The sequence below is a fragment of the Larimichthys crocea genome, chromosome X (genome assembly GCF_000972845.2).
Source record: "Larimichthys crocea isolate SSNF chromosome X, L_crocea_2.0, whole genome shotgun sequence".
Classification (NCBI taxonomy): Eukaryota; Metazoa; Chordata; class Actinopteri; family Sciaenidae; genus Larimichthys; species Larimichthys crocea.
In genome coordinates this window covers 25,128,244-25,146,284 of record NC_040020.1, presented here as the reverse complement: position 1 = coordinate 25,146,284, position 18,041 = coordinate 25,128,244, and the positions used below count along the sequence as shown (strand labels likewise).

Sequence of the window (18,041 nt, the reverse complement as noted above, 5' to 3'; positions counted from 1 at the left end):
TTTTTTTTTTTTTGATCAGTACGGTTTTGTGAACTTATATATGGGATGCACTTTATACTTTTTTTTTAAATCCCGTGTCAATAAAAATTTTTGTGATTTTTTTGTCTGCTGCTCATTTAAATTTCCAAACAAAACCACCTTCACCCACCTCTAAAAACTTAACTGCTTTATCCCTGAGGTTGTTGTATATTTAGATAGACCTGTTATGATGATATTTTATTAAAATCACACATCTAAATACAAAATAAAAGTCCTTGCAGTATTGCAATATGTCACATATAATAGACAGAGAAAGAAAGAGATTATTATCATGGATACTTTATTGTGTAGCTGGTTTAGGCTTTTCTCATAATATCATTGCATCATATATTTTAGGCCTGCTGATCACATGTAAAACCTTGATCTTAACTTTATAGTGGAGAAATTACACTTGCCTCTGAAATGTACTCAGAAGTATAAGGTTAAATAAAATAAATAAGATAAGATAGACTTTATTAATCCCACATACACCTCAACAGTAGTCAGACAACCAGGGACCAAAATTGTTTCCACTTACTGAGAAGACTGAGGTCCTTTGGAGTGTGCAGGACTCTGTTAAAACCTTTCTATGACACTGTGGTGACTCCATAGAGGATGTGGGGGAAAGGAGGATGTTTACATCCATCATGAACAACTCCTCTCACCTCCCGAATGAGACTGTGGAAGCCTTTAACAGCTCCTTCAGCAGACTGCTACTCCCACCATGTAAGAAGGAGCTCTACCACAGGTCCTTCATTCCAACAGCTGTCAGACTCTTTAACACTAGCATGACTTCCTCACTTTTTCTATACATATTTCTAACTCATTTCTTATCAACCTTGTGTATACAAGCTGCTGTGACAAGTGCATTTCCCCAGTGTGGGATTAATAAAGTCCATCTTATATTATTTATTTTATTTAACCTTATACTTCTGTAGTACATTTAAGAGGCAAGTGTTGTAATTTCTCCACTAGATAAAGTTAAGATCAAGGTTTTACATGTGATCAGCAGGCCTATATAATATATGATGCAATGGTATAGATGTATTGAAAAGCCTAAATCAGCTACACAATAAAGTATCCATGATAATAATCTCTTCTTTCTCTGTCATACATGTGACATATTGCAATACTGCAAGGACTTTTACTTGTGTATTTATGATGTGTGATTTTAATAAAATATCGATCATAACAGGTCTATCTAAATACTAACAACCTCAGGGATAAAGCAGTTAAAGTTTTTAAGGCTGAGTGAAGGTGGTTTTGTTTGGAAATTTATGAAGCAGCAGACAAAAAAATCACAAAAATATTTTATTGACACGGGATTTAAAAAAAATGTATAAAGTGCATCCCATATATAAGTTCACAGGGTGATCTTCCGTCCAACTTAGTAGGACTTAGTACAGGTAAGTACTGTGATGACCAGCAACACCTGAACACGCGCAGTCCAGCTGCAGAGCCCATCGTCAAACAGAGAAAATGTTTCTATGACAGGACACAGCTGTTGTTCTTCTTCAGTGGTGGTCTTTTCTTCACAGCTGGTCTGGGCATGGTGTTGCTGCGCCTCCACACCGCGGGGCTCAGCCGGTGCGGCAGGTTCACCTGTTGCAGCAGCGCGCGAAACACTCCCACCGTGTTGGCACCGGTGCGCGCGGACGCCTCCACGAAGTTGGCGTCCCACTCACCCTCCACCGTGGCCATGACATTTGCAGTCAGCAGCACACGACCCTCGGTCTCGGTCAGGTCTGCCTTGCTGCCAACCACGGTGATGGGGGCGCCCTTACAGCCCCGCAGCTCCAGGATCTCGTCGCGGAGCCGTCGCACCTCCTCGAGGGACCCGGGGTCGTCCACCGCGTACACGAGGGCGAATGCGTCACTGTGTCGGATGCAGAGCTCCCGCATGGCCGGGAAGGGGTAGCTCCCGCTCGTGTCCAGGATCTCCAGACGCATCTTCCCAGACCCCGCAGTGTCGTACTCCAGCACGTGAAGCTCCTCCACTGTGCGCGTGTATTTGTGCTCGAAGCGGTTGTGGAGGAAACGGTGGATGAGCGAGCTCTTACCGACCCCGGCTGCACCAAGGAACACCAGCCGGACCGTGTTGGGACGTCCTGACAGAGACATACTGGTCTGATCTGATCTGGTGTGATACTGTCTGAGTCCAGGTAAATGCATCTACTGGCAGCGGACTGACACCTGTACCCTCCGGTGCCTACAGTGGCTCTGGTCTGCGCTTTAAGCTTTAATGGGTATTTATAGGCTGGTCACCGCTGCTCTCCACCAATAAGATCCCTCTCTTTGTCTCTATGTCTCGCATGAGGTGAGGCAGAGTTCAAATAATAAAGCAGATCAACACTCTGACATCTGGCAGCATGGAAACATAATTTAATGTATTTTTTACTGGTTTGTTAGACTCACATAAACACTTGTTTATGTATATTTTTATAATCCTATTCCACAAAATGTTGTTTATTATTGCACTGACAATTCTAATGAGCTAATTCTACCTAGGCTGTATTTCTGTTGGGTAATTTAATCTAAAAGGTATTTATGATGAAACTTCATGTAACCTTAATCTGCAAAGAAACTTTAATTTAAAATCTCTTTTTCATGAGAGGACTGGCCAAAGAGGCAGGATTACAACATTGAAACATGAACATGAACACAATACAACAACATAATTTGGCTAAACAGCTGACAGAGGAGTATAAATAACATAAATAAAGTAAATTAGAAGCTAAAGCATTGACTATACGATGTGCTATTATCCTTTCCTTGAATCCAATAAATGACAATGTCTATGATTTATGAACAGTTAAGAAAGTACAAAAGAGTACAGTAGGACTACTTGAGTAAACATAATATATTTATTTACAGCACACCATCTACTGATCTACTGTCTATGTCATTCTCACCCATGGTGAACCTGCTTCATATTATCCGACCTCAACATGTGTCAACAATCAAATTCACCCTCACAAGCTGACCTAAAATGCCATTCATACGCTTGGTGACCACGGTTTGTTTTGGCTTATTTCACTTATTGGTTTTATGCTTGTGTTGCTTTTGTGTTTCTCTGGAAGTCATAAAGAGAGGGTCATTCATAGACACACAACCAAGATACAGACATGCGTAGTCATATTTACAACCAGGTATGAGTCATGAAAGGTTTGTTCATTCTAATGTTATTATTCAGACAGTATATACACAAACGCATGTACACATTGTATACACATATGCTGCAGGCTTGCTGCTATCAGAAACACTGGGATTAAGTTAAAGTATAATGGAGTTTTAACTCTAGCCTGAATTTTAATCACACAGGGGTAAGCTGAATGAAATCTTGATAATTTAATTCGCCTGAATGGACCACACCTATGTCTTTCTTCAGAAGCACTTAGTGGTGTGGTCAAGTCAAACAGCACAACAGATGGGTAGTAAGAGTAGGATTTGGAAGTCTGATTTGTATGAGGACATCGATACGGTTTTGTCATTAGATAGAGAACAAAACTCCCCCTTTCTGTCTCTTGCTGACTCACACTATCTGGCTGGACGTGGCTATCGGTGGACAAATAGATACTGTGATAATTTTTGTGTGTGCGTGCATTTGGGTGTGTGCATTAGTTTGTTCTATCTCTTATCTTTACCCTTGAAGAAGGTCAGGGTTTCCTGTTTAATATAAGGGAGCAAATAAGTCATGAACAAATGAATTAAAAAAAGAACAAACCCGGTGAGAAATCTGAGCCACTGGTTACAACAGCTGTCAGGTTTCCTGTTTCGTGTTTAAGAAGACATATCTTCTGTCATGAACTGCAGTATTTTTTAGAAAGCAACCACTTGCATGCACATGCAGCTGCTTCTGTATACAGCCCCATTTCATTGTGTGAAATGTAAACAGAAACAAAATGTGATGATGTGCAAACATGTGAAAACATTAAACCTCATATTTAATTGTAAATAGCACAAAGACAAGCCATCAAATGCTTTTTGCATTTTTTATAAATGATATGCCCATTTTCAATTTGATACCAGCAACATGTTGGGACAGTGGCAGCAAAAGACTGAAAAAGTACAATAAATGAGGTTAACCGGCATTGTAATTGGGTCTAAAAAGATCATCCCAGAGAGGCTTTCTGAAGTAAAGATGAAGAGTGGTTCCTTACTCTGTAAAAAACTGTGCTGGAAAATAGTGCAACAATTTAAGAATAATGTTTCTCAATGTGCTGGAAAATAGTGCAACAATTTAAGAATAATGTTTCTCAAACTGCACAAGAAGAAGAATCTGTGGATTGAATTGCTTGCAGTTCATAATACCAGAGAATCAGAAGGAATCTCTGTATGCAAAAGACAAGGATGAAAACCAGTATTGGATGTCTGTGACCTTTGGGCCCTCACTGCATCCACAAAGTTGAAAGCACCGCTGCCCTCTGTTGGCCCGAGCTCATTTAAGATGGACTGAGGTGAAGAAAACGGTCTTGTGGTCTGACGAGGGCGACTATCCAACTTGTTATCAGTGCACAGTTCAAAAGCCAGCATCTGTGATGGTATGGGGGTGCATTAGTGCACATAGTATGAGTAACCTGCACATTTGTGAAGGCAGCATTAATGCTGAACGATGTATACAGGCTTTGGTGCAACATATGCTGCCAAGTCTTTTTCAGGGACGGCCCTGCTTATCTCAGCAACATAATGCCAAATCACATTCAGCACCTATTGAAGTAAAAGAGTCCGGGTGTTGGATTGGCCTGCCTGCAGTCCAGACTGGTTTCTATTTACATTTTACAAAGCGTGCCAACTTTTTTTTTTTTTTAAACTAGGTTATTGATGAATTCTCAAAAGTACTGTCAGGAGTGACAACTATTACATGTAAGTATAAAACAATGTCTGTGTTAACAATGCACCCACAATGATTGAATATCTTATCCCAAAAGTATGCCGATATATCAGAATCTACCCTGCAGATTTGAGGCTTTACACAAGATTTTGAAAGCTGATTTGCTCCCATTAAGCCTAAGAAGCAATAAATCTCATCTTATCTTATCTTATTACTGAGGTTGGGTGATAAAGCCTGGCTTACGGTCAAGTTTATCCCAAATATGTTGGAGGGAGTTGAGGTCAGGGCTCTGTGGAAGTTCTTCCACAACAAACTATTTCTTCATGGACTCTGCTTTGTCATGTTGAAACAGAAGAATAAACAATAAAAAGTATAAATATACTTTTGTGCATATAGTGCACACAGTGAAATCAAATCAAAATCACCTTCACATTATGAACACTAGATGGCAGCAGTAGACTCACCAGGATAACATCATCATCAAGCATTCTGGTGGTACAGTTGTAGAAATATGTCATACTTGTAGAGATAGCAGTATAACAAGTACGACCCTGTAACTCACAAAAACAAAGAAAGTTGTCATGCTCGACATATTTAATATGAATGAGTTACTGTCTCATAACAATAGTAACCACGCTGCTGTGGTCATAAAAATTCATACTTGGGCTTTGAAATGGTAATTTGAAAAAAGAAATCTTTCAACCACTTATATTCTGAGCATTAAAGTATCAAATATTATTAAATATTTATTTATGGGCCATGTTACTTGACTCTAGAGATGGAAATGCTGGTTGGTCGGTGGGACCACCCTGACTTTCCTTCTTGAGCCACCAAGAGGTTGACGTTTGTGGAGTGAAATGTAAAAAATGTTGGATAGATTACCATGAAATTGTATACAGACATTTGTGTTCCCCTCAGGACGAGCTAACATTGCTGAGCCTCTTGAACTTTTAACCAGCGCTACCAGCACAACATTTGTCCAATACGTTGGTTATTGATGAAATACCTACAATTAGAAAATATTAGCATACTAAATTGTAACTTAGATGGTGATCATGGTAGACATTAGGCTTATAGCTGCTAAACATCTGCATGTTAAAGCAACATTGTGTAACTTTTGTATCATAAAATAACAGATTTAAATTCAGGCTACAATGCTACATTGATGTGTAATCCCACTCTGTGCCCTGTACATCTGTTTCTGCACTATGTAACTTTGTGCTCCAGGTACGATCTCCCACGAGAAGTACGTAACACGCTCAAAATTCAAAACAATTGAGAATATGTTTCTGTTTTCTCTCCGATGTTCTCTGGCTGCTCTACATCAACTCTTTCTTCTCTGATTTACGGCGAGTTTCCGGTAGACAAGAAAGTAAACTGCTGCAAACTATAGCTGCTGTTAGCTAATGTTAACTCAGACTGGGAGCGGGGAGTGTTGGTGTTTGTACCACGGCCATTTTGGACCACTGGGAAGAGGAGGTTTTCAGATAAATGCTGACGGGACGCGGAGCCAGTGCTTGTTGAACTTACTAGTAGTATGTTTGGCTGTTAACAAAGTTGTCACCTTGCTTTGTTGTTTCATCATAAATAATATAATCATAACAAATGCATGTGTACAGCTGTCCATAATTACGACATTTACGTTTTATTTTCACTCTGACACTGGTGGTGCATTGAAGAATTGTAGCGTGTAGAGTGTAGAGCTGTAGAGTTTCATATATGTTTTTTACTGGATGGCAAATTCTAAGCAGAGTGAATATGTTTGAGTAACCTGTCAGAGACTCAGCTGCACACCTTCTCTTTTCATCTTCCATCTTATTTATTCCCTGCTTTGTCGCTCCACTGCTTATTATTCTTCCCCTCCTCCACTCCAGTGCCATATTAGCTTTTTTCTGGCAGGGAGATTTGGCTAGACACTCCCATGTGTTTTCACTTACAGATGATGGGTTTTGCACACACAGCACACAAACACAGACTTGACTGAAAAGACATGGGAACAGGAGTACTATTGCATTAGTGTGAGCATAGTGGAAGCTCCAATTCATTTAGGCACTCTCGCATGTCTGCGCAGGTTTAAACTCCTCTATGACTGACTGTTTCATGGTTTATTAAGATTATTGACGTATGTGTGTCTGTTACATTCGTCCTCTTCGAGCGCCATCCTTTGCCATTACTTGTTACCATGGCAACACACAGGCAGGAGGCAGAGGAGAATGAAGGATGTTTGTTGTGATTATGTGTCAAAATACACATGTAAAGTTGAGCGATGACTGTGTGTGTTTTTTTTTCCGTTTAAGAAGAGGAGTGCTGAGTTTCCTCTGCGGGAGGACAGAGAAAGTAGAGTAGGTTACCTCCCTCTACCCTTGCCTTCCTTTCTCTTTTGGCTCAGTGAAATCTCGAGGGGACATGATGCAGGCGCTTTCTTCCTTCTCCCACACACAACAGCATTTGCAAAAGTCATGACAATGGATTTTTTTTTAATCAGGACAAGATGGTTGCCGTGTTGGATAAAATGTTTCAAGTCACTAAATTGAGACCAGGACGCTCATTTTCTATTTAGGTATAAAGGGAAGGAACATGACACCCAATGCAATAGTGTGGTTTTTGGAGCACAATGGAGCTCTATGACAAATAGGCGATTAAGCTCTAGTCACACAGATAATACTTCATAGCATCGAGTCATTGTTGGGTTTGATCTTTTAATTGGATTTAATGACAAGAAAAATTATCTGGTACTTTTTCTCTTGACTCCAGCTGTTTCAGATCAGATGTGTTGTCAAGGTGACAGGAAGATTTCTGGCCCTCAGCAGCTGATCACACATTGTGCACAATCGAGCCTCTGTTTTCTGGGCTTTTAAGTACCTGTTCAACCAAATTACAAACAAGAGCCAAGCTAGCAGCTCTGTGAGGCTTTACTTTGAGCTGAATGCTTATGTCAGCATACTAACATGCTCACAATGACACAGGTAACACACTGATGTTTACCATGTTCATCTCAGTTTAGGTTAGTACTGTTACTGTCAATTAGCATTAAACTCAAAGTGTAAATATATGTGAGACCTGCTGGTGGCACAGGTAGTGGGTCACATTTTAGATCACATGACAAAATGTCCCGCCCCTTTTCACCCTGTGCTCCAATAGAGATGCAAAGTCCCTTATCCTGGCTTATTTCAGAGAAAAAAAAGAGATGGTAGCAGAGACGGTTTAGAAAGGAGATGCTGCACTAAAAAGTCATTCTCTGTATCTGTGTCACATAGGTTTAACCACTGGTGGAGACCAGCAGGAGTGTGTAGTCTTGCTAATTATGCATTTTTTCAGGCTTATACTTCAACAGTTGAACAACTTTCTTGACCTGCAGCATCATCTTTTACATTGACAAATAAATTCGTGTAATTCATGGCACAGATCAAAAAGTTTTGTGTCTCACACTATTGATGGTGGTTCACCGGAAGGGGAGGGACTTTGCCTCTCAGCTGAACAAATCAGAACCGTGGTCATCTTTCTCCTTTCCTGTACTTGGATATGCCATGCGCTAGTCCATCAATGTTTAAAAGACGACCACATTTTGAAGATAACATTTTAGCAAAGTGTAAATTAGATGTAAATTAGTAAAGCTAGCTAACCTCTTGGTTCTCTTTTCAACATAGTCGAGTTGACCAAATTTCTAACTGAGATTTGCTCAACTCGTTGAAGCAGAGAGCAAAAAGGAGTGAGGCACAGGAAGGGAACTGTATGCACCACAGATATCTGTTCTGTGCCAGTCCCCCGAGACAAGATGTCTCAGTCTCTAGATCAAACTTGACTGACACTGTCATACCTCGAGCCACGCCACCAGCATGGCTTAAACAAAATGTTACTCAGGATAATAGTTATATCAGAAATATTTCTTTGGCAGAATATGCCGATGGCACAGCCTTTGGAGCGATTTGGGGTTCAGTGTCTTGCCCAAGGACACTTTGCAATGGAACCACCAATCTTCTGATTAGTGGATGACCCACTCTACCACCACAGCTTCTCTGAGCAGCCGCCCAAAATAGGTCTAAGAAAACTAAGTAACCTTGAAGAAATAATGAAAAATAAAAATAAAAAATCAAGGAGAAGATCCACTGTTTAGAGGGAAAACTTTATTGGGGTTTTTCCTTTCTTTTTTTTCTTTTTTTTACTCTGTCCAGTTCAAATGTAAGAACATGAAAAAGACTGAAATGCTCTATGGAAGGCACAGCCACAACAACAGACTCCTTTGTGTTTACACACCAGCAGCAGCACCCGATGTAAGGCAGACATTTCTTTACAACAAACATGTGCTTTTAACTTCTTTGCAGTTGGACACTACATTATTGTGCAGATTTAGTTGGAATGTGTGCATCTATGACTGCATATCTGTATGCATTTATGTGCATTTGAAGGTTTTTCGCCTTGTACCCACCACTCCTTTAACAGTAAGGATGATCATATTAAGAAAGCTCCTTTCACTCGTCCTTTCGTTTGTTACACTAATCTGAGGATCCAGAAAGAACTGAGTGAATTATAGCCTCAAAAGGAAAAACAACTTTTTGTCTATGTGTCTGTCTATATACAGATTCTGTCAGCCTGCACATCTAAGAGTGAGAAAGGAAAACTAGGGAGGTGCAGTAAGAAGCCTACAAGCGAAGAACGTGTTATATTGCCTCATCCCATTTCTTTCTTCACAGCCTTGGCACGCATTTGCATGTAAAGTTTCAATGCTTACTATGTTTTTGTAGCATTTAGTGACAAAGAAAGCTATATTTACAGCAGAAACATGTAAATCACCATCCATTTGTGTGTGTTAGGCAGAGAGCATGAGATGAAAGCAGCGCAATAGAGCCAGCGGGACATTTAGAAGAAGGTTAGATATTGTAAGTTATGTGTTATAGCACTCTACATGCTCGTTTACACCAGTAGTTAACACAGATAGGCACCACTAATAACAGTAATCATCCTGATGTTTATCAGGTAACAGCTTGTGTAAATTTGACTGGAAGTGAAACCGACAATGTGCAAACCACACTATTATTCATTCATTAAACAACACAAGTCATTGTAATCCCAAATCTTCAGTAAAAAGCCCAGTAAGAAGAGAGAAATGATTGAGAAAGAAAATAATAATAATAAAAAAAACACCTGTAGTGCTTTGGTGACTTCCAGTTATCAGCTTCGATTTCCACCACACATCCATCCAGACAAAATCACAATTACACACACACGCACACACACAGGCACACACACATATGCAAAAAAAAAACAAAAAACAAAACCCAGCTACCTACTTTATCTATCAATAGTTTGAAGCAATGTGTCAGACAGGGGAGGAGTCTGGCTGTGATTTCTTAGTATTCCCAGAGGGTGGCGCTATCCAGGGAGTCAGCGCTGGCCTTGAGCCCTCCAGCATGGTCTCCTTTAAGGTACTTCCCCCCCAGAGCAAAAATGGCCATCTTGTTCAGGTCACAGAACTCAAACAGGAACTGAGCAGGCGGGGAGCTGCTGCACACCACGGCCGTGTCGTCTCCAACACACCAATACTTCCCCTGGGAGTCTGGACAAACAACACACACTTAATGAAGCCTCACTCACACACAACGCACATCGTGCTGGGTGAAGTGATGGGTTAAATAATCAAGTGGATGCTCACTGTGTTCAAAGTCACTCAGTTATGTAATATAAAATATAAATAATATGAATGCTACATATAGAGGAAAGTTCATTTTGATGTATGGTTCAGCCCTAAGTAGGTGTGCTGATTGGATTGATAAAAGGTTTCAGATGACTGACAGTTGATGAGCCACATAGCCATAATGTTATGACCATTAGATGGTATAAATATTGATTTTCTCTCAGCCAGGCTGTAGTAAGAACTCTACAGACAGAGACGTTATGCAGAGGATGATGTGAATCTTCTTGCATTAAAGATTCACATCATCCTCTGCATAACATCTCTAATTCTCAAATCTGAGATGTCTCCAAACAGCAAGTTAGTTGTACTATTGACAAACCACTGAAGTAATAAAGAAAGAAAAAGGGTAACTACATGTTCACTGTGTTGGGTTGGAAGGCACATAATAATATCTGTATTGTGTCCTGATATGAGCTTTTGACTGGCTGGAAAGCACAAAAATACATTGACTTAAGTCAGATAAAAAATAAAAAAAACACGCTGATGAATAGACTGAAAGCAGATCTTAGACTGCACCAGTTTTTGGTGGGATTGTTTAGACAAACACATCCTATATATATGCACATATAGCTTGTGGAAACTTTAAGAAATCAATTTAATTTCCTTTGTCCTATGACTTTGATTTTGTTGTGTTTGTTTGTTACGGTTTTACTTTTCTTCGTCTTAACCTGTGTGTTATCTTTTGTCACATCCATTGCTCTGAAAAGCACTTTGTATGTATGCTATATAAATAAAGTTATCTCTCTTATTTTAGTTTAAAGCTGCACTAATCAACACCCTGTTGACAAACCCACACAGGGTTAACACCCGACGGAGGTTTCTGTCAACTCTACAAAGAGTCTTTCAGCTGACCCGACGGAGGTTTCTGTCAACTCTACAAAGAGTCTTTCAGCTGATTTGCAGCCAGAAATTTTGCTGTTATGGTTCAGTCTCGCCAATCTATTGGTGTTGTGTCGCACAAAACCTTAAATAAACTCACTATATGCTACCTGCCATGTGCCAACAGACAGCTACAATTAACAACTAGTTGGAACATTTAGCAGCTAAAGATGTAGATATTTCCCTGAGAAATCAGGCAGCAACAAACATGACTCCAAATGAAAACTGCTTTATATTTTCAGGATGTGTTGTGCTGTTGTGACATTTGCCATAATAATTTTATATGGAAATATAATATGTTAATGTTGTGTTTACAGCTTGTTTTTGCTGCCCTCAAGTGGGCAGTAGGGAAAAAGCTCCACAGTGTATGACTTTAAACATTTCGGACTTTAGCCTTGCAAGTGTTCAAGCATCAAAAAAAGCCACCATGGCAAACTGTTGTACGTTTCTACAATCCAAAAACTAAAGTATGCTAAAACATGCTATTTTCACCTATTATCTAATTTAACCAGCTGTCGTGAACGGAAGAATAGTTCTGTAAACCCATTGAATGTTTGCCTACCCTTCAGGGAGTACGCTCCATTGTTAAACTCCAGCTGGAAAACATCATATGATGCTCGGTTTGAGTCCAGGGTCGCTATTCCGGCCTTACGAGCCCCGATGAAACCATGCTCCCCACGAAGGACGATGATTGGACGGTTGATCAGCTTCATCAAGAACTGTTCAGCCTCCCCTGAAGAGAAGTTGATTAGGGTTGTGTCATACACATCTGGGCCTTGTTACCGAAAAGGGTGAAGCTTAGATAATCATAGCCCATCAAGGTTAGTAAGATTATCTAAACCTGACGATGCTTTTGGGAAACCTGGTCTTCTGACACAGTTCAGATCTGTTTCTCACACTTGAGTTTAAAATGATCAAAAGCATTTTTGTATTTAGGTACTTTCCCAACCGCGGTTCAGAAACAACACTGACCTGCATTGTCAACAGTTGCAGCGAGCTGGCCGTTCTTCTTAGCGATCACATATTTGCCATTAGCTGCACGCACACACACGCGACCATCACGCCACTCCAGTTCAAACAAAGTGTTGGCAGACCTGTGACACACATTAACAAACTCAGTGAGCAGACTGGAGGATGTATGAACTGAAGTTTGTGTGATATTCAATATGAAGCAGTGTATATGTGTGTGTGTGTGGTTACTTGGTGGAGGCAGTGGACTGCAATCCTCCACTTGCTGTCAGAGTCCAGTATTTTCCAGCCGAGGTTCTGAAGGCACACTTCCTGTCTTCACGGCTCATCTCCATCTGGAAGACTTCCTGGTCCCCTTCCTCGCTCTGATTGGCCGACAGGTCCATGCCTAAAAAAGTGGGGCAGTCTGCTGTCAGTTTTCATTTGTCTCTGGTGGTTTTTCCTTCTAGTCTGAAACTCTTCTACCCTCTAATTCATGAAGTTCCCCCGGGTAGACTCTTAAAGGGACAGACCATCCTGAACTCTCTGCGCCCTACTATTAAGATGTGGCTACATGGGTTTGTTGTAATATCGCACCCACGCAGGAGACGTGCCATTCCTGAAAGGGACCAAGTAAGCAGCAAAAGAAGTGCTGGTAAAAATGACAGCAGAACAGCAAAAACATCTTTTTCAAATAAGTGACAATTATACAAATAAACTGAGTACACTGTGGACAAATTAACATCTCTGTCCCTGCCATGGTGAATCTCCAAACTGTAGGATGAGACTTGAATTCAAAAGACACATACTGCCAAACTTCAAGTCCCAGAATGAGAACTTGACTCCCTGAAGACTTGAATGAAAGACTCAAGTGTCAGCCTAGTAAAATTGTGAAAGATAAAGTTATGAAGCCTATGCAATAAAAGACGAGCGCTGTGTCTCAATTTGTGTACATACAGACTATTTTGAGTACATAAATGCGTTCACACTGTCAATGTCAACATCAATGATTATGGAAAAATGCAGTGTGCTGTGAGTACCCATATGGTGAACTCATAATGGTCATAACGGTGAGTCTGGAGGACTGGAAACATCTCGCCTTCAGTGGTCACCATTTTTGGCTATGCTTTTTGGCTATGTAGGGAGGGACCACCAGCTGCTGGAGCTGAAGCCATTGCAATGAATACTGCAATATAGAATAGTAAGCTGTACATAGGTTTTATATTTATGTTTTGGTGGTAAACTGTTGGCACTAATGATCCACTCGGTTGGTCAAAGAAAAAGAAGCGGTAATGCACAATGGCCATATTCAAATTGAGACGACACTACCCTGCTGAAATTAATGCACTACGCCAAGAAGTACAGTTCCAATCAAAACATTGGTTGCAGACAGTGGCGGTTCAAGACAGTGGTAGACCATCAGCTCACATGTTCTGAGAGGTAAAATTACAATGGTGGATTTGGAGAGAGCAATAACTGCTATAGTTTCAGTCCACAGCAGTCTGTTTCTCCAAACCAGGCACATGCAGACAGCCATTTACTGTAGGTAACACACTTACTATGGATAAGTACCTCTTACAACCCCATTTCAAAACAACCATAACTATCGCTTTAAGCTCTCATTTGGTCTGCACCAACTCCTGAGGGAGATATCTGTCTCTTTTAGCAGCTACATGCTCCACTTTGTTCACTAGCTTGTCACATTTGGAGATGATGCTGATGAAAATGGTGAGATTGAACAAAAACAGTAAAGTTGCAAGGATATAAAACCAAAACAAGGTGCTAAAACACTCCATAGGACTGAGGGGACTGCAGATTTTGATGACAGTTATAGGTTCAACTTTTGCATTATAGGTCATTTGGCCCATTTCTAATATAAAAACTACTCATTTGTGCAGCTTTGAAAGAAAAATCGGTTACCGGAAAGCGTGCATCTGGAAAGACTTGAAACTTTACTTGTTTCAGTGACATGAAAGGAGACGTTTGCTCTTCATTAAGAGGCTGACACAAAAATTTTCACAGCTGAGCTGCTGGCAAACAAAACCGCTTGTGCATGCTTTAAAAAACAACTTTGAATGCATGTTCAGCACTGTCCACATGCGTCTACTGCATGTGGGTTACCTCTCTAACTTTGGTGAAAAACAAGGTCACAACTCACTGAAATGACCTCATTTTTCACAAGGTATCTCTGCTGGAATGCACACACACAAACACACACACACATACATTTCTGCTTGCATTAAAGCTTACTGACTTCATGGATAAACTGATACTACATGATAAGTTCCACGTGCACGGCTGCACAGACTGAGAAGACAAAGCGGTTTCATGTGGCATAAAGATCCACATTCGGCAGGAGTGCCTGAGTCACACCTCCTCTCTTTGTAAGCCTGGTTTCTCTGCCTCTCCTCCATTTTATCTCCTTTTGTCTCCTGAACAAATCCATTCTCATTCTCTGTCTATTCTCTCAAGTCTATTCTGAGATAAAGAATGATGGATAACTGCAGACTGAAGCTTGAACCAGCAGGCCACAATGCAGGGGTAGAATTACTGCAGGAAAAAAAATGTTAAGCCAGGCAGACACTGGCCCAAAAAAAAGAGGGAGGGAGGGAGGATGGGGGGAGAAAGTGAGAGCATGATAATGAAAAACACATGGTGTGAAGAAAATGAAGTAACAAGAGTCTCCTCTGTTCAGCTCTCTCAGACACACACGCCAAAAAATCACGCAACAGCTGCATGTGGTGTGTGCCCAGTTATTCAGTGACTTCATCCTACGGTGAAATGGGATTTCTTTCCCATGCAGAGCCTCACCTTGCCTCGTGGAGACGTTTCTCTCGTTGCCTGCAGTCAGCACGACCTGCGCGTGGCTGCGCTCCAGGCCAAACAGTTCATCCTTCCCAACCCGGGTGCTTTTCCCAGACTTCATTGTGCCAGTGGGGCCTACGGGGGCCAGGTAGCGGCCGTTGCAGTCGCGGAATGCCACTTTTCCGGACAGGAACTCCAGCATGTAGCCGGTGTCCTTGTCCGTTTTTGTGGACAAGGTGCCATCATTGCGGAGGAAACGGTTGTCAGAGGTCTCAAGGTGATAGCGCTGGTCACGGTAGACCAGTGTCACAAGTGAGTCGACACCCCACGGGATGTCCCGGTTTATTGACACCTCCTCCCCCTGTGCGCTCAGGTGGGCGAAGCGTTTACGCGCAAAGCTGTACAGGTTGACCTGCGGATGCACAGCCAGGTGCACGCTCCACTTCTCCGCCGGTGAAGCAGTTTGCGCAAAGCAGGTGATCCGGTCTTCGCTCCCGCCGAGGTACCGACCATAAGGCTCGGACTGCAGAGACCACCGCCCGTCCTCATGCGCGGTGATGACGAAGCGGCAGTCCCGGCCGCGCGTCTCGCTGTCCGCGGTAACGTTGCCGTCTTTGTCCGTGGCGAGGTAGCGGCCCAGGTGGGAGAGGAGGAACACGGCGCTGCCGTCCTCTCCTGTCTGCTCCAAGGTCCAGGTCTGCTTCTTCTTCAGGCTGCTGGCCGAGGCGTTGATTTTAAAGCCGAAAGTCTCCGCCGTCAGATACTTCCCGGCGCTGTTGATGAGCCCCAGAGGGATCTGCAGCAGGTCCCCGTCTGCGCCGTTTGCGGACATGATTACCGTGTGACAAGAAGAGGAAAGAAACGAGATGCTGAGCTTGTTTTAGAGAGACGGACAGAGAGGGAGAGAGGATGTGGGGGAGTCTGAGGGAGGGTCAGAGAGAGAGAGAGAGGGAGGGAGAGCTGCTTTGACTGATGATGATGAGTGTCCCCTGACTGCAAATCCAGACCGGAGCTGCAGGAGTTGCAGGACTGGGAGTTTGGTTTTATAACGGCTGTACACGCCCCAGATACATGAAGAGGAGCGAGCTGGAGGGAGATTACTGCAGTTTTGTCAAAACCACCCCGCCCCTGTTCAACCAACACACACACACACACACACACACACACTAGAGCCTATAGTGTCATCCAAACCATTACTAATAACTGACTTACTTCACATTCATATCTTCACCCCCTTCGCTCTCCCCTCGTCTAATTGAGATCTGCTCAGCCTCACTTCCACATGGATTGAGCCATTCACCAACTGACAGAACACTGTTTGTTTTGATGTGTTTGCTGGGTTTAGGCCAAAAGTACTGTATGTCTGTTCACTTTTACTTTTGTCTGTGGGTGTTTCTATCCTGGCATGCCACCCTGGTTGCAATTAAACGTTTGTGTGTATACATACAGGACATAGTGTGCTTCCAACTTGTCTTGTCCAATGTCTTTTTGGATGAACTGGAAGAAATGGCCGTCCCTGTCTAACTCTTTCTCTCTCCTCTGGCCTTTAATTCCTCCTGGTGACATGTCTGTCGTCCTCTCCCTGCCCCCGTCTTTCTCTCTTTGTCTTACAGTGTGTGAAATGAACACATCATGACGTGGTGAAGAATTGTGAATCTGCAGCAGATCAGGGAATGAGAAGTGTTTTTTGGACGCAGATATCCACAGTGTTAGTGTGTCTTTCCGTTATCAGCTTCACTTATTTCCTGACTTTGTGATTTCACCTGTTTCCACTGGTCTGTTCAGGCCTGCCTTCTCCTTCCTCCTCCTTCTCCCCTGGGCTCTGTCATGAATCCTGTCTGCACATCCACCTATTTATACTGGACGGAGTGCTACCAACTGTATGCTTATCTTTACCTCACACCTAATACAATAATATTAGCAAAGTAATACATAGCCCCATGAACTGTTCTGTTTCTTTTCCTGCCTTCATCTATCTGATTATTTGTCTTTTACAAAGCTATCTGCATGAGTGGAGTGTTTAACAGCTAGTAAAAATGACTTTTTGTGTTCTCTAGACGGTCAGAACACCTCAGTAAAAACCAGAATAACCGTTGAACATAATTTGAGGAAACATGACACACTTTTCTCCTGTTTTCCTCCTAAAGGTTCATGAGTTCAAGCTAATTTGCATAAGTTTGCATGAACGTTTTCTTCAAGTTTTCAATATTTATGCAAATGAAATGTTTGGAAAAGCCCATGAAATGTGTGTGTGTGTGTGTGTGTGTCAATCAACCAAATCTTAGTCAGTGATCATTTAAGTCACACATCAATTAAAAACTACAAACATTCAGACCATGGTACGTTTTAACCGTTTGTCTTTCTGAACAGTTGCCTCAGGCCGAAACAGGTTGTTTTTCCCTGGAAAGTCTCTGCTGCAATAAATGGAACTGAACCTTAATTTGTATCATTGGTAACACCTGAGTTGACCCTACTGCTTCATGTCAAAATGACTGCTGTGAAAAAGGTCTATGATGTCCTATAGACTTGAATAATTGATGATTATAATTGAATATCTGTGTATTAGTATGCTCTTACTGAGAGGCGCCGAACATCACTTTGTTTTATGACCTACAATGTCAATAAAAAAGTTTTTACTTTTATTTTATTTATTTCTTATGTATGTGTAGCTGAGCACTTTAGTACATTGTCCTCTGGATGTTCTATGGACGGTACTGTCCACAGAACATCCGGAGGAAAATGTAATAATTAGAAAGATCAGTGACTTTAAACCTGACAAGGACGAAAGAAGTAGTTAAAATAAATGACTAGGTGTTGCCCCTTTGTGAATCTCCTCATCAATAGGATTGTACGCTCAGTGTCTCAAAA

General features: G+C 41.7%; 2 protein-coding genes across 2 annotated transcripts; both read right to left on the bottom strand.

Annotated features, from left to right (window-relative positions):
• Positions 1–1,308: 1,308 nt before the first annotated feature.
• LOC104921164 (GTP-binding protein Rhes) lies at positions 1,309–2,338 on the bottom strand. Its single transcript, XM_010733620.3, has one exon. It carries the CDS (start codon positions 2,188–2,190, stop codon positions 1,504–1,506), a length of 687 nt encoding a protein of 228 aa, XP_010731922.3. The 5' UTR covers positions 2,191–2,338; the 3' UTR covers positions 1,309–1,503.
• Positions 2,339–8,989: 6,651 nt separating this feature from the next.
• LOC104921163 (fascin) lies at positions 8,990–17,789 on the bottom strand. Its single transcript, XM_010733619.3, has 5 exons — positions 15,180–17,789; positions 12,621–12,777; positions 12,393–12,514; positions 11,983–12,153; positions 8,990–10,403 (listed from the first exon to the last, which is right to left on the bottom strand). The coding sequence occupies exons 1-5, from the start codon at positions 16,003–16,005 to the stop codon at positions 10,198–10,200; spliced, it is 1,482 nt and encodes a 493-aa protein (XP_010731921.3). The 5' UTR covers positions 16,006–17,789; the 3' UTR covers positions 8,990–10,197.
• Between the last annotated feature and the right edge of the window lie 252 nt (positions 17,790–18,041).

Coding starts and splice junctions, on each gene's coding strand:
- LOC104921164 (XM_010733620.3), bottom strand. CDS start 2,190: ATGCATTTACCTGGACTCAGACAGTATCACACCAGATCAGATCAGACC.
- LOC104921163 (XM_010733619.3), bottom strand. CDS start 16,005: ATGTCCGCAAACGGCGCAGACGGGGACCTGCTGCAGATCCCTCTGGGG. Junction 12,515..12,620: donor CAGTCCACTGCCTCCACCAA/GTAACCACACAC, acceptor TGTGTGTCACAG/GTCTGCCAACACTTTGTTTG. Junction 10,404..11,982: donor TGGAGCGTACTCCCTGAAGG/GTAGGCAAACAT, acceptor TTGTTTGTCCAG/ACTCCCAGGGGAAGTATTGG.